Below are 22,180 nucleotides of genomic sequence, written 5' to 3' on the forward strand. Positions count from 1 at the left end.
CTCTGTGTGATGCCACTTTATATAGTAAAGGAAAGAGGGATTTATTCCCTCCAAGTTTTTTTACTTAGGCCTAGGCTCCATAAGATCATTCTCTCACACTTCATTTGGGGACTTAAGATGGGTGTTGGATTTCAATAATAAGGATCATCATCATAATTACATATAAATTTTCTGCTCCCTTTTTTTTCATCATCATCATCATTATGGCGACAGCCTTAAGGCATAGAATGCAGAGTACCTACCCATCCCAACCCCACCACTACCTATATTAGAATTCCGTGCCAATCACACATTCCAACACAGACCCAGAGACTGGTTTTCAGAGGTTCTCCTGAAGGCCTCTTGGCAGGGCAGTGGGCAGTAACCATCACACCTGAATGTGGACCTTCTTCCTCTTCAGATTCCAGCAGATGCACCATGGGAGGCCCCACATGCTGAGGAATGGGACAAGATGACCATGAAAGATCTCATCGATAAACTCTGCTGGACAAAGTAATCTTGACTATTTAAATTTTACTTTTCATCTTTCCTTTGGATCCTTTCTGTCCTATCTTGAACTGCAGTGTTTTTCTTTTCTTTTTTTTTTTTTTAAAGATTTTATTTTTTAAGCAATCTCTCCACCCAACGTGGGGCTTGAACTCACGACCCCAAGATCGAGAGTCACATGCTTCCCCAACTGAGCCAGCCAGGCGCCCCTGCCGTGTTTTTCTTAATAAGTTATAAGAAAAAAGTTAAGAGGAAACCTAATGATCTTTCAGTCAGTAGCAACTTAGAGGGAACTTTAGACACTTGGGGGAGGATTTGAACGTAAAATGAATTTAAAACATTAAAAAAAAAGGAGGTGAATGAAGTGGAATTTTTTTAATGAAAGGGCTATGTGATTTGCAATAAAACAAGTAATTGTGTATTCAGATTATATAGCAGTCAGCTACAGAAGCAATTTGGAAAGATATTAAGGTAATTCCATACAGATGTAGAAAAACATGGAACTGAAGGCAAGCTAGTCTATATTAATGAAAAATATAGATTTTATAATGTTTTCAATGAGAACCTGTGTAATGAGTTGAGTTACTTACAGGTTGTTTAGTCAGCTTTCTGGGCTTGCTATGTGAAGTCACTGTAGCCATCGGTGAGGAATTGTGGTGAATGTGTTAGGCATGGCCCCAAAACTCATGGAGTTAGTATTCTTCTAGCAGGAGAGACTGACATTATGTACATAATTCCATAATGCTGCTAGAGTGACTGTAACAGGGACCTTCACCTGAGCGTAAGGAAAGGTGCAGCCATCTTTAAACATAAACCAAGGACTTAGTACATCAACTAAAAACGAGGCAGAGGATGCGAGGAGATAGGGAAGGGTGGATGGTTTGGGGGACAAGGTATCTTCCAAGAATGCCACAAAGTGTATGAGGGAGAGAGAGAGGAAAGATGGATGGTGTAGAAGGAAGCGTCTTCCAGAAATGAGCCATGGTATTTGGGGATAGACAGGAAGGGAGGATGATGTGGGAATATGAAATCTACAAGGAATGTGCCACAGTGGATTGGGGGAGACCAGATGGATGGATAGTATGGAGATGACATGTTCCATAGCAGACGGGGAGAGACAGAAAGGGTGGATGGTGTGGGGGAATGGTATCTTCAAGGAATGAACCACAGTGGAAAAGGAAGAAATGAAAGTTGGATGGTGTATGTGGATGGTATTGTCCACGGATGAGCCACAGTGTATGCCAGTAGACAAAAAGCCTGGATGGTGTGTGTGTGGGGAAGGTATCTTCCAAGAATGACCCAACTGATAAGGGAGAGAGTAAGAATGAAATATGTGAGGGGATGGCATCTTCTAGGTATGAAACACAGTGGACTGGGGGAGACAAGAATGGATGTTTGGTGGGATGGTATCTTCCACGAGTGAGCTTAATCCATGGAGTGAGACAGGAAAGGTTGATGGGGTGGGGGAATGGTATCTTCCAGGAATGAGCCACTATGGATGGGGGAGACAGGAAAGCTGGATGGTATGGGGGTGGTATGTTCCAGGAATGAGGCACAGTGGATGGTGTGTAGAAATGGTATTTTCCAGGGATGAGCCATTTGATGGGGGAGACAAAAAGAGTGGAATATGTGAGAGGGTGGTATCTTCCAGGAATGAGCCACTTGGATGCGGGGGTGGGAGATAGGAAAGCTGGATCATATGGGTTGATGGTATCTTCCAGGAAGGCGCCAAATGAATGGGGACAAAGAAAGAGAGGATGATGTGGGAGGATGGTATCTCCTAAGAATGAACCACAGTGGAGGGGGGCAATAGGAAGGCTGGATGGTGTGAGGCAATGGTAACTCCCAGGAATGAGCCACATGGATGGGGGGAGAAAGGAAGGATGGATGGTGTGGGTATATTTTATCTTCCAGGAATGAGTGACATGGATAGGGGGGACAGGAAAGGAGGATTGTGTGGGGTGATGGTCTCTTCCAGGAAGGAGCCAGTGCAAGTGGGTAGGCTGGAAGAGTTGATGGTGTGACCAAATGGAACGAGCCACAGTGGATGGGGGAGGAAGAGAAGATGGTGTGGGAAGATGGTATCTTCCAGGAATAGGCCATGGTGGATGGTGGGTGGGGGAAGATGACAGTAAAGATGATTGGATGGTGGGATGGCATCTTCCAGGAATAGCCATTGTCTATGGAGGTAGATAGGAAGATTGGATGGTGTTGAGGGGTGGTATTTTCCAGGAATGAGCCATAGTGGATTGGGGGAGATAGGGAAGAGAGGATGGTATGAAAAGATGGTATCACCGAGGAACGAGCTACAGTGACTATGGGGTGGGGGGAGTCAGGAAGGCTAGATAATGTGGAAGCAAGGTGTCTTCCAGGAATGAGCGTCAGTGGATAAGAGAGACAGGAAGGATACATAGTGTGGGGGGGAACGGTATCTTCCAGGAATGAGCCAGTTGACTGGGAAGACTGAAAGGATGGTTGGTGCGGTGGGTAGTATCTTCCAGGAATGCACCAATTGATGGGGGGTATAGGAAGAGTAGAAACAGTTGAGGGGTGAGGGGATGGTATCTTCTAGGAATGAACCACTGTAGGGGGAGAGAGGAGGGATGGATGGCTAGAGGGGAAATTTATCTTCCAGGAAGGAACAGTAATGATGGAGATGGGGGAGGGGTACTGGGAGACTGGATGATATGGTGACAACTGTCATCTGGGAAACAACACAGTGATTGTGGGAGACCTGAGGGAAGATAGAGGTTGGAGGATGGTATCTTCCAGGAATGAGCCACAGTGTACGGGGGAGAGGGGAGACAGGATGGTTGGTGGTGGCTGAGAGGATGATATTTTCCAGGAATGAGCCACAGGTTATGGGGGAGACATGAAGGTTGGATTGGTATCTTCTAGGAATGAGCCATATAAATGGAGGAAGACAGGAAGAGTGGGTAGTGAGGGTGGATGGTATCTTCCAGGAATGAACCACATGGATAGGGGGAGTCAGCAGAGATGGATGTGGTGGGGAATGTTATCTTCCAGGAATGAGCCATAATCCATGGGGGTAGACAGGAAGGATGTAGGTATGTGTTGGGGCGGAGGGGGGCAGTGACATCTTCCAGGAATGAGCCACAGTAAATGTGGGAGATGAGAAAGCGCTGATGGTATGGGAGAATGGTATCTACCAGGAATGAGCCTTGGTGGCTGGAGAGGAGAGAGGAAGAGGATGAGATGGAACCACCCAGGAATGAGCTACAGTGACTGTGGGGGGAAATAAGAAGGGTAGATCATGTGGGAGCATAGTGTCTTCCAGAAACGAGCCTCCGTGGGTAGGAGACACAGGAAGGATGGATGGTGCAGGGGGATGATATGTTCCAGAAGTAAACAATAATGGATGGCAGGGGAGAGGGTGAGTGGATGGTGTGGTAAGATGGTATCTTCTAGGAACGAGCCATTATGGATGGGGGAGGCAGGAATGTTGGATGGTGTGGAAAGATGGTATGTTCCAGGAATGAGCCATAGTAGAATGGGGGGAGACTAGAGGTGTGGCTGGTGTGTTGGGAAGGTTGCTCCCACAAATGAGCTACATGGGTGGGGTAGATGGGGGAGAGTAGACGGTGTGGGAGGATAGTATCTTCCATGAATTAACCACAGCGCATGGGGGGAGACAGTAAAGATACGTGGTTTGGTGAGGTGGTATCTTCCAGGAACGAGCCATAGTAGATGTTGGGGAATAGGAAGGGTGGATGGCCTGTTGCGTGATGGTATCTTCCAGGAAGGAACCACAGTGACTCAGGTATGTGGTGGTGGGGGGAGCTACAGGAAGGATACATGGTCTAGGGGATGGTATTTTCTGGCAATGAGCTACAGTGATGGTGGATAGGAGACAGGAATAGGGATGATATTGGAGGCATGGTATCTTCCAGGAAGGAGCCATAGTGGTTGGAGGAGACAGGAAAAGTGGATGGTGTGAGGGGATGGTACCATCCAGGAATGAGCCACAGTGACTGTGGGAGGAGACAGGAAGGGTGAATGATACGACAGTTAGGTAACTTCCAGGGATGAGGTGCGGGGCATGAGTGTAGACAGCATAGGGGAGTGATGTTGAGGGATGGTATCTCAGGAATGAGGAAGGTTTAAGGGAGATACAAAGAGTGAAGGTTGGTAGGGGAATGGTGTCTTCCAGGAATGAGCCACTGTGGATGGGGGAGACCACAGAGAGGGATGGGCTGTGATGGGTGGTATCTTCCAGGAGTGAGCCAGCGCGAATGCTGGGAGATAGGACCGGTGGGTGGTATGGGGGGTATCATGTTCCCTGTAGTGAGAACAGGAAGCAGCTCTTGAAGGCCCGAGATGGGGAGATGGGCATGTTTTAACAATATGACAGTGTACCTGGTATGACTCTAAGGGTGCCACGAGAAAGTGATGTAATCAGAGGGCGGAGAGCTGGTTGAGAGGCTGATGGTGGAAGACAGAGCGGCCACGGTCAAGATTTTTGCCTTTTGCCATGAATGCCATTGCAGGGTTTTATGAAGAGCGGTTTGGTTTGGTTTGGTTTTGCGTTGTCCAAAGACGTCATTGGCTGTAATGTGGCAAAGGATCAAAAGGGGCTGAGTCATAAACCAGGTGGGGGGGGGGGCACGACCGTTGTGACCCCAGTGAGGGATGTGGGTGCACTGGAGCAGGGTGGGGGCAGCGGGGGTGGAGAAGAGAGGACGGTTGTCCAAATAAACGAGAACTGTATCTTTAGCCATCCCTCACCAGCATCTTGACCCTCGCAGACGGTACCAGAATGTATATATTCGGAGCGAACCCATACCTGCCTCAAAACAAAGGGAAAGGTGGTGTTTCACCAGGAATTAAAATACGCATTCCTTCAGAGGCTGAGCCCGTGAGGGTTGGTTGGTTTGTTGGTTTTTTCCCCCAAAGCAGCGCGAATGCTTTTGAAGCACACTGAATCGTGTTTTACAAAGTTGCTGTGCTGTGAAGCGTGTACGCGTCTATGCCTGACTGTCGCCTTTGTCACGTGACCAGGACTGCTAGGCGGTTTGCATCGCTCTTCGTGAACATCAATGTGACCTCTGAGCCCCACGAGGTGTCGGCGCTGTGGTTCTTGTGGTACGTGAAGCAGTGCGGAGGCACCACTCGGATATTCTCTGTCACCAACGGGGGCCAGGTACGGAGTGCCCGTTCTCAGCCTGTAACTTCATCTGTGGTGCTGCCCTCGCCCTGGAAGCCAGCTTCGTGGCCGCTTCCGTGTCTGGAAACGTGGGTGGATTTCAAATGATTTCAACAAACGTGCCCCAAACCACAAGCTCCCCTTTCCTTTTCTCGTTCCTGGAGATCCGTTCACAGCTCAAGAATGTTTTGTTTGGAGCGAATTGGGTTTTGGGAATTCGGGTCCCTCCTTTTTTGGGAGGTAGGTAAAGTTAGTCTCTCTCTGTGGGAGGAGCTAAATGACGACGCTCAGCTAATTCTCAAAAACTTCTAGAACTGGTAAAACGATGGTACTTCAAGTCCTCTCTGTTGCGGACAGGCTGTGTCCCACAGTGCAAAGTGTAGTGTCTTTCTCCACTAAGTGAAGAATTCCTCTCCTCAGGCGACCTCCAGAACTCCCTAAGTTGGTCTTGTGGCCCCAAGAGGTGTCGGCCCCTTGACCCGTAGCCTTAGGAAATGCGGGACAGTTGCATCTTGGAAGTATCTTTATACTTAGAAATTCCACATTGCTTCGTTTGGCCTGTATTTTACTTTCCGAGCTATGGTGACCGATATTTGATATTTATAGCCCCCGTTGCCCGCCTTCTCCTACAGGAACGGAAATTTGTGGGTGGATCGGGTCAAGTGAGTGAACGGATAATGGACCGCCTCGGGGACAGAGTGAAGCTGAGGCGTCCTGTCACCTTTGTGGACCAGTCAGGTGACAACATCATCATCGAGACACTGAATCATGAACTTTATGAGGTAATGCAGCCGAGGCCCAAGGAGCGTATATTGAATAGGCTTCGTGTCTTCTGCAGCTTCTAACCAAATATAATCCAAGCAGCGGTGTGATTAACGTTGGTGTGTCTCCAACTCCGTTTTCCAAATTACCATTTTGAGTTGACCTGCCTTGTTCTGTCGTGCTGCCTCACAGTGGCCTCATTTTGTATGTGGTGACTGCTCGGGGTCATTCTAAATGATAAATGTGGTGTCTCTCCCCCTCTGTGAAGACCGAGACTCACACGTTTGAGGTGGTATTTTTGTGTCTGTGTCTTTTAGTGCAGATACGTAATTAGTGCCATCCCGCCAACTTTGACTGCCAAGATACACTTCAACCCCGAGCTTCCACCCGAGAGAAACCAATTAATCCAACGTCTTCCGATGGGGGCCATCATAAAGTGCATGATGTATTACAAGGACGCCTTTTGGAAGAAGAAGGGTAGGCTGCGCTTACGCACGTGTAAATTGTGTTAAGTGAAGGGACCCCACTCTCTTTAGGGACCTTCTAGTAGACCCCGAACAGAAAAAAGATGACAAAGATCAGTATTTTTAAGTTGGCAGAGAAAGGATCAGAAATGTCAGTCTGTCCATCTCTTCACAGCCCCTGGTGTGGCACAAAGTGACCCCAAGAGCACTTGCTGTCAGTGAAAGGGAAGGGAGAGTTCCCACTGAGTGGAGGGGGCACCGTTGCCCTGGTTCCTGGCGTATGTCCTGCCCCTTACTCTAAATGAGACAGGGACCCAAGGGGTCCAGTGCGAAGAGTGTCGCTCTGAAATCCCGCAGTCCTGGGCTTCACTTGCTTACTGGCTGAGCGGCCTTGGCTGCGACACTTGACCTCTCAGCATTGGTCTCCTTGCGTCAAATGGCGACAGGGAGACCTACTGTCAGGATGTACACAATTAGCCCAGGCAGGGCCTGGGTGGATATGGTGACTACGGTTTCGTAACCCTGCCCCTCCTCAAAGGATTCCTTCCTCCTGCTTCTCCCCTGGGCTCCCGGGGTGATTCCCTCCGACGCAAGGCAATTCCTCTCTTCCCCCATGTATTGCAGGGCTCTAGGGCCATGGTAGTTTGAGCCCTGCATTGGTCCTATGTGACCTTTATGTAAAGGTCATTGAGATGGGTCGTTTTCCACGTGTCTGGGTCAGCAGACATCCTTGTGTAGTTAATGTGCGTATTTAATAAGGAGATATCTTCTAGGGTTGGGGCAAAGACTATTTGAGATTTGCCTTCCTCTTAGCAAAAAAGTTTTATATATAGCACACACACATACATACAACTTTTTTGCTAGGCAAATCTCACATATAAGTATCTATATATTTATTTTACATATGTATATAATGCTTTCCCTAAGTTTTTGATGACGTCAGTGTCAATCTCCTATTAATTTTCTCCTTGTTAAGATTATTGTGGTTGTATGATCATCGAAGATGAGGAAGCTCCAATTTCAATAACCCTGGACGACACCAAGCCAGATGGATCGCTGCCCGCTATCATGGGGTAAGTTAGAGCTCGATGCTCTGCATTTTCTTAGTCGCGTTCATGTCTAGGTGTGGATGTGGCCAGAGCCTATGGAATCAAGCTCAGGCAATCGTAAATAACCCTGTGGAAATATATCCTTTTCCATGTTTTAAAATATTAATGTTTTGTATGTGGCACGAAACTCCAGGAAACTTTACGAAAACTGAACACTGTTTTGAACTTGTGCCCATTTCTCTCTTTCCCCCACGGAACTATTGAGGACAGAGTGAAGGAAGAAGCTAGACAGACAGGCGGTGTGGTAGACAGCCCCGCCCAGGGGCAGAATGTCCACACTCACCTAGAATGAGAATTGACTGTTTAATTCTGTAAAACCGTTCAGAGCTAGCATTTCTGGGCTGTAGGCTTTTCTCCATTCCAGACATCACTACACCGCAAACTCGAATACACTAATCATCACCCAGCGATAGGAGACCAACGACCAGTGAGGAGGGGCCTTTTAGGCAGAGCCGGGCCTTGAGTGGATGTCCCTCGTTGTGATGGATCGCGCCGCAGCTGTCCTTCACTAGGGATGGTCCAGGGTTTGGTTCTGTGTCCGGAAGAGGAGAGCTCTCCCTTCTCCTCCCAGCCCCCCCCAGGGGTCCAGACAACCAAGCAGTGCTTTCACAGAGGAATTGCTAGGGAGTGCCTCCGCCTTCCCAAGTGCCCTGGCTTTGACCCTTCCCCAAAGCTCCACAGATAAAAAGGCTGTTGATTCTACCACATGACAACAGAAGAGCGCAGGGTCTGTAACAGCCAAGTGACTTCAGACACTGGCGGTTTTCCCCTTCCCCCTTGGGAGAGTGGAGCTCACGCACATTGCATCAGTGAGGGGAAATTACAAAACCAGAAGCAGACCCATGACCCGGGACTTAGCAGTCAGTGCCACTGGACTGGCCACGAGACATTTTGTAACCACGTCTCTGGCTGCAAAATATCAGACCTAGCACCGGCCTCCCTGGGAAGGGCGGGGGCTCACGGCGTCGTGAGCAGAGGAACAGCGCATATGCTCTTCATCTCCAACCGCACTGGGCAAGAAGGGACACGGATCGTGTGGGCAGTTTGCCATCACCTTCTGAGTGCCAGAGTAAAAACCCTCAAGACCAGTCCCACTGTGGATGGAAGGACACCGATGTTCTTCTTGCCCTGGGGGTTAGATATTGTGGGAATTGCCTTTCTGGGCTTTCTCGGGCTTTATTAGTCAGGACACGTATGGCAGAGGTTTTCCAGATGGGAATGGGGTTATTTAGGCAGTTCCTAAAAAGTGATACTCTAATCTGTTTTATCTGGACAGTTGCTTACGCCCTGCCCTGCTCTGGGACACTGCATGGTCTCCACCCTGCTCTTTGCTCTGGGCCATGAAAGCCTTAACGACGGGGGTGGTAATTGTCCAGCGCTGTATTTGTGATGACTCGTACCTTTTGGCAAGTAGAAAGGACCTTGTACTTTAGAGCCGTGAAACGTCCCCAACCCAAAGCCAGCGTGTTTAATTTCCTCAATAAAACCGCAAAGCAAGTTAAAGAATAGTTGTCCATAGTTAGAGCTGGATCAAAGGGGTTGTTTCATTCTCGATTTGAGATTTGGCAGGAATGGCCACCGAGAACTGCCCTTTAGGAAAGGAGCTTTAAGAAGCACCCAAGATCGAAATCATTTAATGTTTCATCTGATATCGGTGATGTTCACTGAGGGCCTGTCTAAGCCTCAGATAATTGATTCCTGCATAAACTTAAAATTTAACCAGAATCATTACTAGCAAGCCACAACGTAACAGTGTTAAATCAAGCAAAAGTAGGACTGTACCCCATCAAGTTCACTATTCAGATTTCTTCGGTAGTCACAGATTCCTCTGGATTAACGCAAATACCTTGCTTCCCAGAATGATCTCGAATAACAGACAGCTCTAAAGGAATTGCCAATCAAATTGAGGAACAGTTTAACTTAGGGGTGAGGGAGAGGACGAATTGTCTGTTGGGCTCTTGCATTCTCAGTCCCGTTCTGCTTGTCTTTTTGGTCTAGAACAAAAGAAATATAAGTGTAAAATTTTTTTTACAGATAAACTATAACTGAGTTTCACTGAGTTACTGAATTTGGGGACTGTGCTAGGCCAGTTTCCCGGAAGCCAACTAGGAGATGGAGATTTAGGTGCAGGGGTTCATTAGGGTGTACGCCGGGGTCACTGCCTGTGGGGAAGCGAAGGAATCAGGATTGGGGAGAGAGAGAGGTTGGGCTCCAGTGTTGTCATCCATCACATAAGGAGCTCTGGAACTGGGATGGCCCTTTAGAGGTGTCATGCCCTGAGGTGAGGGAGTGGACTTTGGTACTCACCGTACCCCAGAGCCGATCATTCTGGGGCGGGGCGGGACCTTGAGCCGGGCAGCCCTCTGCTACAGAATGCCGTCACTGGGGGGGAAGGGTGCAGCCCTGAGCTCAGGGTAATGACTGCTTGGTCCTGAAGAGGGATCTGGGGGGCCCACCATGGCATCCACTACAACTACTTACTTTGATTTGGATTTCCAGCTTTTGCTAAGTATTTGGCAGAAGGCAACTGTCAATTACCAGGATATCATTTAACGCGTTCAACTAACATTTGATTTGTCACTCCATGCCAAGAACCGTGCTGAAATTTGGGGGCAAAACACTGGTAGGAGGCGGCCAGTTACATAGGGGTCTGCAGCCTAGATGGGTTCTGGACACAGGCAGACGGAAGGCAGCCTGGCGTTTGCTCTAATGGAGGGAAGTAATGGGAGTGCGGGGGAGAGTTCCTGAATGCTGAGTGGGCGGAGCCAGGAACATTTCCCAAAGAGGAGGCAGCTCTTTCTCTCACCTAATCGTTCAAATGTAACCTCTCTCTGCAGCTTCATACTTGCCCGGAAAGCAGACCGACTTGCCAAGCTCCATAAGGAAATAAGGTACGAAGCGACGTCTGAAACACATAGAAAAGCTGAGCTTTATATTGTGCTTCTTACACTAACAACAGTATAATGGCGTTGTGAGAAACACCACGATTCACTAATAGTCTTAAGATCCCAATACATCCACCTTTTTGTCACCATGGCAACCTTTGTGTTACAAGTCCCCTCGACTCAGTGCTTGCCTGTATGCATAAATTAATTTAGGTTTACATATTCGGGTTTATCGTACAGTGGTTGAGAGGTAGGGTTTCCCTGTGGGGTAGATGGAGAAAAATTAGAGGAAATGTTAATGGTGCAGAAAGCTTTAGAGGCTGAGTCCTGATCGCCTTGCGAGACCATTATCCCTTTTGCAAGGTTCTCCAACGTGTGCTTTTTCTGAAGAGCAAAGCCATACGTGTAGGTTTCAACCTCTTGCCACTTGTGTACGTGGAAGTGTTCCCCTTTGATTTTCTAGGACACAGCTCTGACGTTCCCTTCTCCTGGTAACCTCCTAGTATAAAACAATCATTTTAGTACAGTGGCTTTTTTTTCTTCCTTTCTCCCTTTCTCTTTCTGCCTTGTATTTGTTTTGTTTTGTTTTGCCTTGGAATCCTTTCCTTTGTTCAGAGAAAATCAAACCAGGAACTCTTAACCTGGAAGCAGTCGTTTGGCTATTGGGGGCGGGATGCCTCTGGGAATTTCTGGACTTCCCTTCCGGAGGGTAGCCCTAAATCCTTTGTTAGCTTTTGAAGAGGACCAGGACGCACACAGACATGCACTTCTCTCTGCCTTTAATTAAACAATAAATCCGCAAGCAGCTCTTGCTTTGAGAGTGACTTTGATGGCTTTGGCAGTCAGGCTGCAGAAGTTCCCATGTTTGCGCATGAAATTGTTTCTTTGAGCTACTCCGAGGTCTGATTTCGGGAAGGGAACTCTTTGTCCGTCTCCTTACTCAAAAGGGAATCATGGAACACTACATCAAAAACTAAGGATGTACTGTATGGTGACTAACATAACATAATAAAAAATTATTATTTAAAAAAAAAAAAGAATTTGGGGTCTGGTGACAGGGAATGGTTTGCCCAGGTCTCCACAGCTAGCTTGTGACAAAGTCAGGAATAGGATTCAATGCAAACTTGTTTTTCATGACGCCACACTAAGCTTGACATTTTCTTTTGGATTTCCTGCTTTCCCTCTTTATTAATAGTAAAATAAATACCAGCCTGGATGTAGACATTTGGTTATGATTCCACATGGTGGCTGAACTTCTCAAAAGTTTTTATAAGGCAAAACCCTTAGAACTCCGAGTGTGTCTTTGACCGGAGCGAGATTCCCAGAACTGACCGCGTCAGCATCTGCCAGAGAATCTTTGGAAAATACTTTTTTTTTCTAAGGCCCATAGATTATGATTTGGTAGGTTAGGGGTGGGGCGTGAGTATTTTGTATTTTTTTTTTAAGATTTTATTTATTTATTCAATAGAGATAGAGACAGCCAGCGAGAGAGGGAACACAAGCAGGGGGAGTGGGAGAGGAAGAAGCAGGCTCATAGCGGAGGAGCCTGATGTGGGGCTCGATCCCAGAATGCCGGGATCACGCCCTGAGCCAAAGGCAGACGCTTAACTGCTGTGCCATCCAGGTGCCCCAGTATTTTGTATTTTTTAACAAGCTTTTCAAATGATAATGAGGGGCGGCCAGATTTAGACACCAGTGAGTAAGCACAACTACGCGAGATCTGCACAGTGATCTCTTTTGGCCATCACTGAAAATATGTTCTATTATTTTTAGAGCCCAACTAACCAATCACTGCATTGCTCTAACAGTTTTGACTTACATAACTTTTCCAAAAATTACATTTTCAGGGAGGAAGGGATGGGGGGGGAAGGTACTTTCCTGATGGATTTGTATGAACTCATCCTTGACTCCTCTAATAATTATAAAATACAGTAAATAATGACTTCCATTTCTATTATAAGTGGCTTATTGTCCATGCATGAAAAATTAACTGCAAGGTAGGTTGATTGGATTTTAGATTTCATTCTGTTTTAATAAAGATTTTATCACATGTCCCGAAAATAAGCTAAGCATCATTTAAACCTTCAGAATAATGATCGTCCATACTTTTGTTTTCTGATTGACTCTCAAATGTTGGAATTTCCCTTGTAACACTCACTGGGAATAGGTAAGAATCTGTCATCTCATCATAGAATAGGAAAGAGGCTACCATACTATGCTGAGGATAAATTTTGATTCAGTACATTTTTTTAAGGTTTTACTTATTTATTTGACACACACAGAGAGAGAGGGAGAGAGCACAAGCAGGGGGGAGCGACAGGCAGAGGAGAAGCAGGCTCCCCGCTGAGCAGGAAGCCTGATGTGGGGCTCGATCCTGGGACCCCGGGATCATGACCTGAGCCGAAGGCAGATGCTTAACCCACTGAGTCACCCAGGCGCCCCAATTCAGTACATTTTTATTGAGCTTCAGCCTCCTCATCTTTGACATAAGGGGCTTGGATTGGGCAGAGAGAGACAGTGGCAGACAGTAGTCTGGAAACTTCTTCCATTTCTGCCTTTCCTTTATGGTTATTGAATCTGCGGTAGCAGCACCTCCTTCAAGGAAACCAAACTTTTCCTGTTTGTACTGGAACTTATAGAGCCACCTGATGTTCTAGGACATCACCTCAGCAGTGGCCTTTTGTCTTGTTTCTGAAAACTGTCCGTGGGAACATGGTGACAGTAAGCCGCCATGTTTATGATTTCACCTCCTCTTCCTGACTTAACACTGTATCTCCATGAAATGGAAGTTCTGGGAGTTATATAAGTGGCCTAAATGTGAGCATTTGGACAAATTTATAAGGTTAGATTTTGTCCCCCATTGTTCAGAGAAATTGATGATGTGTTTTAAAAATGTTTTCTAATGTAATTGGCAACATAAAATCATCATTTAAAAAAACCACTCTTTCTTTTATTACTATTAAGTATCACTGTCCCTCCCTTCCTTTCCCCCTGCTGTCATTTTTGGCCATTTGTCTCTTTACCTTTCAATACTTGTCTTTCAGATTTGAGGTAAACCCTGCACCCCATTTTTTAGCAATTTTTTTTCCAGTCGCTCATTAGCACATAACAAATATTTTGGAGCAGTTTCAATGTTTAAACTATATAAAAACTAAAGAAGGTAAATACCAAAGTATATAACTGGCTCAGCATGAACCTGTTCAAACAAATCCTGAAATTGAACCATTTATTTCAAAAAGGGATGATTTTAGTAAATTAGCACTTTTTAATTTCCCCAAGAGGGGTTGTGAGTTTAAAAATACCTGTTTCAAGAAGCGCTTAAATCAATGAAGCTACTGATTTTTTTTTAAGACCTACCACGTGTCATGTGCTGTGATAGTCATTTACATAATGAATTAGGAGGGTAGCCAAAGATTGAGGTGACATCGTGTAGCACATCCCTTGGAAGTACCGTGTCTACAGACCATTCTGTCACGTGCCCGATGACTAGAGTCGCACGACCATAGGCCTCTCATGGTGTGGGATATTTTATGTTACACTTAAAAGATTAAATGAGCTTCAGATGTTCATAGATCTTTAGAACATAAGTGGAGGATAGTTAAAAGATGCTGTCATATGAACTCTGGACTTCTAAAAGGGATTATTCTAGAGTTCTACGTGTTCCAGAAAAGTGACTTAGCATCATTTCCTAAACGGACCGCGCTTAATCGAATCTTATTTTCCCCATTTGAATCCTGAATAGATATGCTATCGGGTAGTAAAAGAGGCAAAAACGTAAAAGGGAAATTCTGTTGCGTCTTCAAATCAAATGACCGCATTGAGGCACAGAGGGCTGACCTGAGTGCAGAGATTCATGGAACTGTTCGTGTTGTGTAGTTACCATTGATGTTAGGTTTTCCTTAATACATCTGGCTTATTAGCGAGAGCCCTGGAACTCACTGTGTTTATTCTCTACTCAGTTATCACTTCCTTAACATTTTTTTTTACTCTTCTTTATAGGAAAAAGAAGATCTGTGAGCTCTATGCCAAAGTGTTAGGATCCCAAGAAGCTTTACAAGTAAGAAACCCTCAGCTTTAATCCCTAGAAGGTTCTGCTGTGTTTGCTGTAAGTGGTAAAGCAAAGCAGAGTCTGGTTTCCTGACAGTCTTATGAAGAGAGTCTTATGAGGGGATATGCTTACTGGAGGATTAACTTCGGTCACAAAAAGGCCAATGAAAGCTGCCGTCAGGTGCATACAGTTTCTGATGCCGCAGATTCTTGGGCTGTTTCCGTGTTCCCTGGATAACTGGCAGCCAATTGCAATCAGGGCCTGGAGTCACAGGTATTAGCTCCGGGGTGGGTGAGCCCAGTTCCCAGAACAGAGGTCCTGCCCTTGCGTCAAAGCCAACTGATTACTCTGAAGCGAAATCCCAAATACTTCCTCATTTGCTGGTGAGGGCGAACTAGCTATACGTGACAGGATGGGCAGACTCTCTCAGGTCAGAGCCACACTAATTGATTTTTCCATCCATAGACTCCATTCACAGCTCGTGTAGGGATTTCAGTGCTTTCAATCCACCACTGAAAGTGAGGATGGGAATGAAATTCTATCTGAAGATCCTATTAGCTAGCTGGGGGCTCTTTCAGGGGATTATCTCTGAACTGGTCAAACAATAAACTTGCAGACTCTGTTAGGGAAAAACTGAGAGAATGTTCTCTCATGTCTCTTGGAAACCATTGCTCATCTTTAATTGTCCCCATTTTAGCAGGATTCCCATCATTTACTTTTCCAGCTCAGAGAAATGGCTCCAAAAATAGCCTTTCTTAGACATTGTGTTTATCTTTTTTTTTAAGATTTTATTTATTTATTTTAGAGAGAGACAGTGCAAATGGGTGGAGGAGTAGTGGGAGAGGGACAAGCAGACTCCTCGCTGAGCACAGAGCCCGACTCGGAGCTCCATCCCAGGACCGCGGCCTGTGCTGAAATCAGGAGTCAGACACCCAACCGATTGAGCCACCCAGGCGCCCCCACATATCTTATGCCTCCTCCCTTCCACCCCTTGTTTTTTTCCCAGCCGTGGTAGATGGGGAAATAAAGTCTGTTATTCAGAGAATCCAGAGATTTGAGCAGATCTTTCCAGAATGTGATTATTGATGGGGTTTCCCCTACGGGAAACTTAGTCTAAAGATTTCAGAATCTGTGCGGCAATGCCCTATCTCCCAGATATTGGAATACTCCATGCCTCCCCTCGTCAAGGGGTCGAAAAAGTCAAAGTATACGTGTTTTGTCACTTGGTACCTCCCCGAAGGCCATTTACTTGGTACTGTCGTTTCCCCTAAAATGAAATAAAACAGGGCCACTTTTTTTTTTTTTTTAACATAAACTTTTTGTTAAAGTAAAATACATGAGAGCCTTCATGGTTGACGGGTAGCATTTCAGCTTTGTCTTCCCTTTGGAATTCTCTCCCCACCGAATACAGCCGGTGCATTACGAAGAGAAGAACTGGTGCGAGGAACAGTACTCCGGGGGCTGTTACACCGCCTACTTCCCCCCTGGGATCATGACTCAATATGGAAGGTACTACCCAGACACCATCCCAATTAATCCAAGACATGCACCAAACTTTTTTTTTTAAGATTCATGTATTTATTTATTTGTCAGCGAGAGAGAGAGCACAAGCAGGGGGAGCAGCAGGCAGAGGGATAAGTAGGCTCCCTGCTGAGCAGGGAGCCCAATGCAGCATTCGATCCCAGGACCCTGGGATCATGACCCAAGCTGAAGGCAGACGCTTCACCGACTGAGCCACCCAGGTGTTCCGACATGCATCAAACTTAAACTCATAAGCAAAGTTCAAGGGGAACTGTAGAAATAGTAATCAGCATTCTGATTTCGAATGCCCCAGGTAGTCAGCGTGTAGATTTCTGGGTGTCCGTAGGAGAGTAAGGATGTCAGTACGTAGAAGGTTAGCGCAGAGAGCAGTAGCAGAGCACCGGTGAGGGTTTCAGATGTCAGTGCTCCCTGTGAGCACTCCGCGAGCTGCAGTGTCCTCCAGCTGGCCTTCTTGAGCTCAAGTAGACATTGAGTTTCACATGACTGCCCTGGGTAGCAGTCTCCCCCTAAGGACGTTGGCTAAACGCATCTGGCTGCAGCTGCTCCCCTTCGGGCGAGCCGTCCCTTCCCTGGACAGCTAACCTGTGAGGAGGGGCTCTCTGCACCAATTCGGGGAGTCCACCTTGGCTTCGAAGCCCCATAGGCCCCAGAAGAGCCATTGTCTCTTGTAACGGCCTCATAGGGCACGGGGGCTGTCCAGGGACATGCTCAGCTACAAGAGGCGGGACACTCGGGGAAGCCCAAAGGGAGAGCGTCCTGCTGGGTATTTGTAGCTCCTGGCCGTCTTCCCAGCCCCGACGCAGTTGCCAGTGGGAGGCCGGGAAAGGCGTTTTGGCATGAGCAGTGTCGCTTGGGAACGTCCGCGGTGGGTTACTTCCATCAGATTCCCAGGGGAACTGACCTGGAAGGTTAACTCCAGCTCACGTGTGTCCACAGAGAAACCCTTCCTTACATGAGATTTTTCTTTGTTTTTAATTAATTGAATCAAATAGTCTTTGTTAGTGATAACGGGACTGATGAACCAGAGTAGTTCCGAAGGCAGACTAGAAGCCCAGATTTGCAAACTAGAATCAAGGACAGGTGAAACCAAAGATTCCTGAATTGGAAAAAGGAGAGAAGGCCTTGGGGGTGGAGGGTGTGCCGTTCGGGAGATTGTATGAAAATGGCAGCAGACATGACAGGAGTCAAAGCCGACAAGCTAGGAGAGGACGCTTGCCCATTCAGCCCAGCCCTTCCATGGCTTTCTTTTTCAAGACCTCTTTGGAAGAGAAGGCCCATTTCCCTGTCCTCAGCCAGTCTCCACATAAATTCACAGAAGCCAACTGTATAGAGGTGGTTATTTTGAGACAGAAAGACATCTAATCCCTCGGGTCCCTCCTCTGCTAGAAATCAGTTCCTCTCCCCGTCTTCCCACTCGCCACTGTTGTTCCTCCTGGTACCCTGGAGTGCCCACATGGCTGGGGCCTGCTGCCGGGTCCCCTCTCATGAAAAAGGCACCCCTTTGGAAAGATGGTGTCCGGAGCACAATGGACCGCAAATAGGAAACCTACAGCCAAGAAATCGATTGTGGATTTCATGTGTGCTCTTGTCTTCTGATCCTGGCTGGCTAGGAAAAGGCCCGCGTCCCCTTTAGTGACTGGTGATCTGATAGCCTGATTCTCTCTGGCTTGAAAGTTCAGATCCTTGGGCACAGGCCCAGGGAATGGGGAGGGGCCTTTCACCTTTGGCTGAGCCACCAGGGAGTTCTGGAAACGATCTGAGTTGCGCTGTCTTGTCTGGGGCAAATGAGGGCAGCGACAGGCTCTTTCCCCCTCTGCGCCTAACCAGGTAACTCTGTGTGACCTCTCTGTTCTCTCGAAGGGTCATTCGAGATCCGGTTGACAGGATTTACTTCGCTGGCACAGAGACGGCTACACACTGGAGCGGTTACATGGAAGGGGCAGTAGAGGCCGGTGAACGGGCAGCTAGAGAGGTAAGGGAGGGAGCCACGTCACCGTGTCTCGCGAGGCCGGTGGTGGTTTTGGCATCAGGCCTTTCCGGCTCTTGACACGGATAAATGTGCAACTCCGCCTCTGTGCCGCACAGTCCTCTCCTGGGGGGGCTCCTCGAGGGCGAGCAGGGCCTTGCGTCCGTCGGAACTTTCGGAGCTCGCTTCATAATACCCCGGCCACTTTCTTGCAGGTCTTGAGTGCTCTGGGGAAGGTGGCCAAGAAAGACATAAGAGTCCAGGAGCCCGAATCAAAGGTGAGTTCCGCGGCTTCTCCCTGGCCCAGTAATCGAATGCAGAGCTCTTGACTGTCATCTTGTAGCGTGTGAGGTCATTGTAGATGCCTCTCTCGGGCATATGTCCACACCCTGGCGTGGCGGGTATGTTCTGCCCGCCCTCGTCAGGGCGAACGAGGGTCGCTCTGCTAACGGTCTCTGCTCATGCATCCAGGATGTACCATCTGTGGAGATCACCCACACCTTCTGGGAGAGGAACCTGCCTTCCGTGACAGGCCTGCTGAAGATCATTGGATTTTCCACATCCGTCACTGCCCTGGGGATTGTGGCGTACAAATTCAGGCTGCTGACACGATCCTGAAGTTTCGGCCTCGAGCTTTCTGCTTACTCTTCCCCAACATCACCAAAAGCAAAAATGTTGGCGAAGGCTGTATCTTTGGACCATCTTTAAATGCACTGGTTTTCACCCATAAGTTTAGTCTCGGTGTCAGCGTAAAAACAACCCAAAGAATCACCTCATGAATTTCAATAAGATCAAGTTCCATCGCATTATTTGCCTTGTGTAGACAAACTTGGGTTGACTGGTAGAATAAAACCCTGTGATCCACCCCTTAATTTCAAGATGCCTAATTGAAGTGCTGATGAGAAACAATTTCTGTGTCCTGTTTTGCTCTTCTTTAACACGAAACGTCTGATGATTGTGGAAATGAAGTGTTTCGCTTCCTCTTTGTAGACGTTGAGTAGGTGACGGCCCAGCCTGTGACTGTCCTTTTCAGTCCTTAGGAGAGAGTGAAGTGTAGGTCCAGAGCCCAGAGGCTCGCAGCTTCCTGGGGGTGAGCAGCTCCCCCTTTGGATGAGGGGTAGTAAATGAAAGCAATGGAGGCGTAGGCCATTGAGGGACATCTTATGGGCATCTCGTCTTGGTGTTTCAGGTGACTTCCTGTGACCTGTGTGCAGCTTCCTCGGGGAGCAGAGTAAACTAGTGGCAGGCCTATCCCCCAGGAGGCCTCCTAATGAGGTCCACATGACACCCACTGCAGTAGGCATCTTCCCTGCCTCCTGGAATATGGCTAGACGTCATGATAACCTTCTCTGCCGATTTCAAGAAAGTATTTTCCTTTTTTCGGGTAGACCCTGGCTGTCTGAAGGCCCCTAGTGGTATATATTTTTTTTCTTTTTTCCTAGGACCACAGTAGAATTAGGCAGATCTATTAACTTAAATGACAGAGGTACCTTTGAGTAAATATTAGCCTGCTGATCTCTCTCAAATAGGAACTGAAATACGCATGATAAATTTCTGATGGCTATTTGTTGAGACTATCAAATAGAGAAAGGAAATTGGGGCTTTATATTATAACTTCACTGGCTTTAGTTGTTAAGTTTATGACAGACATGAAATTGAGTGATTTTAGTATGAAGACTGAGTTCTCTATTTTAGGAGTAATGTGGGCCCAGAACAGTGCCCGCTTCTTTCTGGCCTTTCCCATTTTAAAAATTGAGATTTTTTTTAAAGTCCCTTCCAGAGGTTTCAGCCATAAGACTACCGTTTTACATATAAGCATCTGGGGAAAAAATCAACACCGATGTGATCAAATAAAGCAGTTGACAAGATTCAGTGGACTTGGGTATACAGGTGAATACATAGTAACACCTTATCCCACATCAGTAATGAAGGAGACATTTCGTTTTAGGTGGAGTTTCTAGGTAGCTAAAGTGTACTCTTTCATTTGCCAAAAATTTTACGTTAAAATTTTGATGGGCATACTTCCACACATGATTCAACAAGCTTCATTCAAATTCACCTTCTTAAATTAATCAGGCCAATCCTTATGTGTCTCAATCATTTTATACTTTTATAAGAGAGTAATATTACTGTTGTGTTTGCCCCTCTACTGAATATGTCACATGGTGGTTTTGTAACTCGTGAGTCTACGGCTTCTCTCATACTGCTTCTCCCATATTCGGGATTTTCGTACCCTTATTATCTCTTAATACCTCTGAACCTAATCTCCTATCTTTATTGAACGGAATTAAAGGTTGCCAGAGAAAATCAACCTAAGTTTATTACATAATTAACCTTATAAATTCACAAGTCCCTGGACCCTGATAATGAGGGGTTAAGGTATTCCAGTTTTGCCTATCCTAAGAGCAAAGAGCAGGATTTTTCTGCCACTCTTTACTTTGTAATTGAAAAGCGTTTTAGCTAACGTAGGAGTTTGGGTAACGTCTTGGATATGCTCCAGTCCATAAGGAGTTGCCACACATTATATCAAACTGCTCAGAGAAATCACATCCCTGATCTATTTCAGTTGTTTCTGTTCACTTATTAACTTGGTTCTGACACACCTTTTGGGAAATGCTGACTTAAACTTAACTAGCAACACTTTTAACAGTAAGGAGGTTGTTAACGTATCTAAGTCTTTAATGCTAATGGACTCCTGAGTATGTGATTGACCCTCTTTTCAAACTTTTTAGAAAACCAATGAATTTACCCTAATGAGATCACCCCTGTTAAACTGTAGATTAAACTATAGACTGAGCTTAAAAATAAATGCTTTTAGGGGCGCCTGGGTGGCACAGCGGTTAAGCGTCTGCCTTCGGCTCAGGGCGTGATCCCGGCGTTCTGGGATCGAGCCCCACGTCAGGCTCTTCCGCTATGAGCCTGCTTCTTCCTCTCCCGCTCCCCCTGCTTGTGTTCCCTCTCTCGCTGGCTGTCTCTGTCTAATAAATAAATAAAATCTTTTAAAAAAATAAATAAATAAATGCTTTTCTAGGTGTTCTGAGACAGGAAATCAGAGCTGAGAACTCCCACCATTTTATTTGTCCACCACCAAGATCCTGTAGGCCTTTCTTCCCACCCCAAGAAACGACAGGCAGTTCAAGCGGCTGACAGAGCCTGGCATTTGTTTCACAGTCCTGAAGGCTGCGTTGGCCTCACTCCACAGTAAGGTTGAGAATTAGACATAAAAAGGTAACCTTTTGGTCACAACTCTTAAATAAGGACTTGGACCGCACTGAAGAGAAAATACCGAAGGATCGTGAACTGTGCTTGGTTTGACTGTGAACTTGGTGCCTAGTGTTCTGTCTGAAATGTACGCTACATGTGGGAGTTTGCATATGTGTATGTTTTGCCATTGAATTAACGAGTTTGCTGGTGTGGTACTGTTTTGTTTGTTAATAAAGAGCACTACCATCCCTGATTCAGTCCTGGCTCCTCTTTGTAGTCAATGGGGGATGGGCTTACAGGGCCACTTCGTGCTGATTCCCAAATTCTCACAGTTCCCTTTGACTGTCTTGTTCTCGCAAGGTTTCCTGGGAGCTGATGAAATGCTAGAATATTGTGTTCCTGACTGGGTCACAAGCGGTGTGGAGTCCGATGGCAGCTTTCTCACCTAATTCGCTTCTGATGCCTTGAGCAGATCACGGTGTCAGTCTCCCCATCTGGGAGAGGGTGGGTTGCACTTGATGGCATCTAAGGATTCTTTTCATGGCAGCCT

At 46.7% G+C, this 22,180-nt stretch overlaps 1 protein-coding gene across 1 annotated transcript in view; it reads left to right on the plus strand.

The window, feature by feature from the left end:
• The window catches only part of LOC113265899 (uncharacterized), a 70,786-nt gene extending 48,899 nt beyond the window's left edge, over window positions 1–21,887 (plus strand). The window contains exons 5-15 of the mRNA XM_026513334.4: window positions 401–492; window positions 5,506–5,647; window positions 6,283–6,432; window positions 6,730–6,889; window positions 7,853–7,949; window positions 10,823–10,876; window positions 14,870–14,927; window positions 16,330–16,427; window positions 18,321–18,432; window positions 18,642–18,704; window positions 18,898–21,887. Coding sequence (XP_026369119.3) covers window positions 401–492; window positions 5,506–5,647; window positions 6,283–6,432; window positions 6,730–6,889; window positions 7,853–7,949; window positions 10,823–10,876; window positions 14,870–14,927; window positions 16,330–16,427; window positions 18,321–18,432; window positions 18,642–18,704; window positions 18,898–19,044 — 1,173 coding nt within the window. The 3' untranslated portion in view covers window positions 19,045–21,887. The remainder of the gene's footprint in view (window positions 1–400; window positions 493–5,505; window positions 5,648–6,282; window positions 6,433–6,729; window positions 6,890–7,852; window positions 7,950–10,822; window positions 10,877–14,869; window positions 14,928–16,329; window positions 16,428–18,320; window positions 18,433–18,641; window positions 18,705–18,897) is intronic.
• The last annotated feature ends 293 nt before the right edge of the window (window positions 21,888–22,180 follow it).

Source organism: Ursus arctos, chromosome X (assembly GCF_023065955.2).
Source record: "Ursus arctos isolate Adak ecotype North America chromosome X, UrsArc2.0, whole genome shotgun sequence".
NCBI classification, from domain to species: domain Eukaryota; kingdom Metazoa; phylum Chordata; class Mammalia; order Carnivora; family Ursidae; genus Ursus; species Ursus arctos.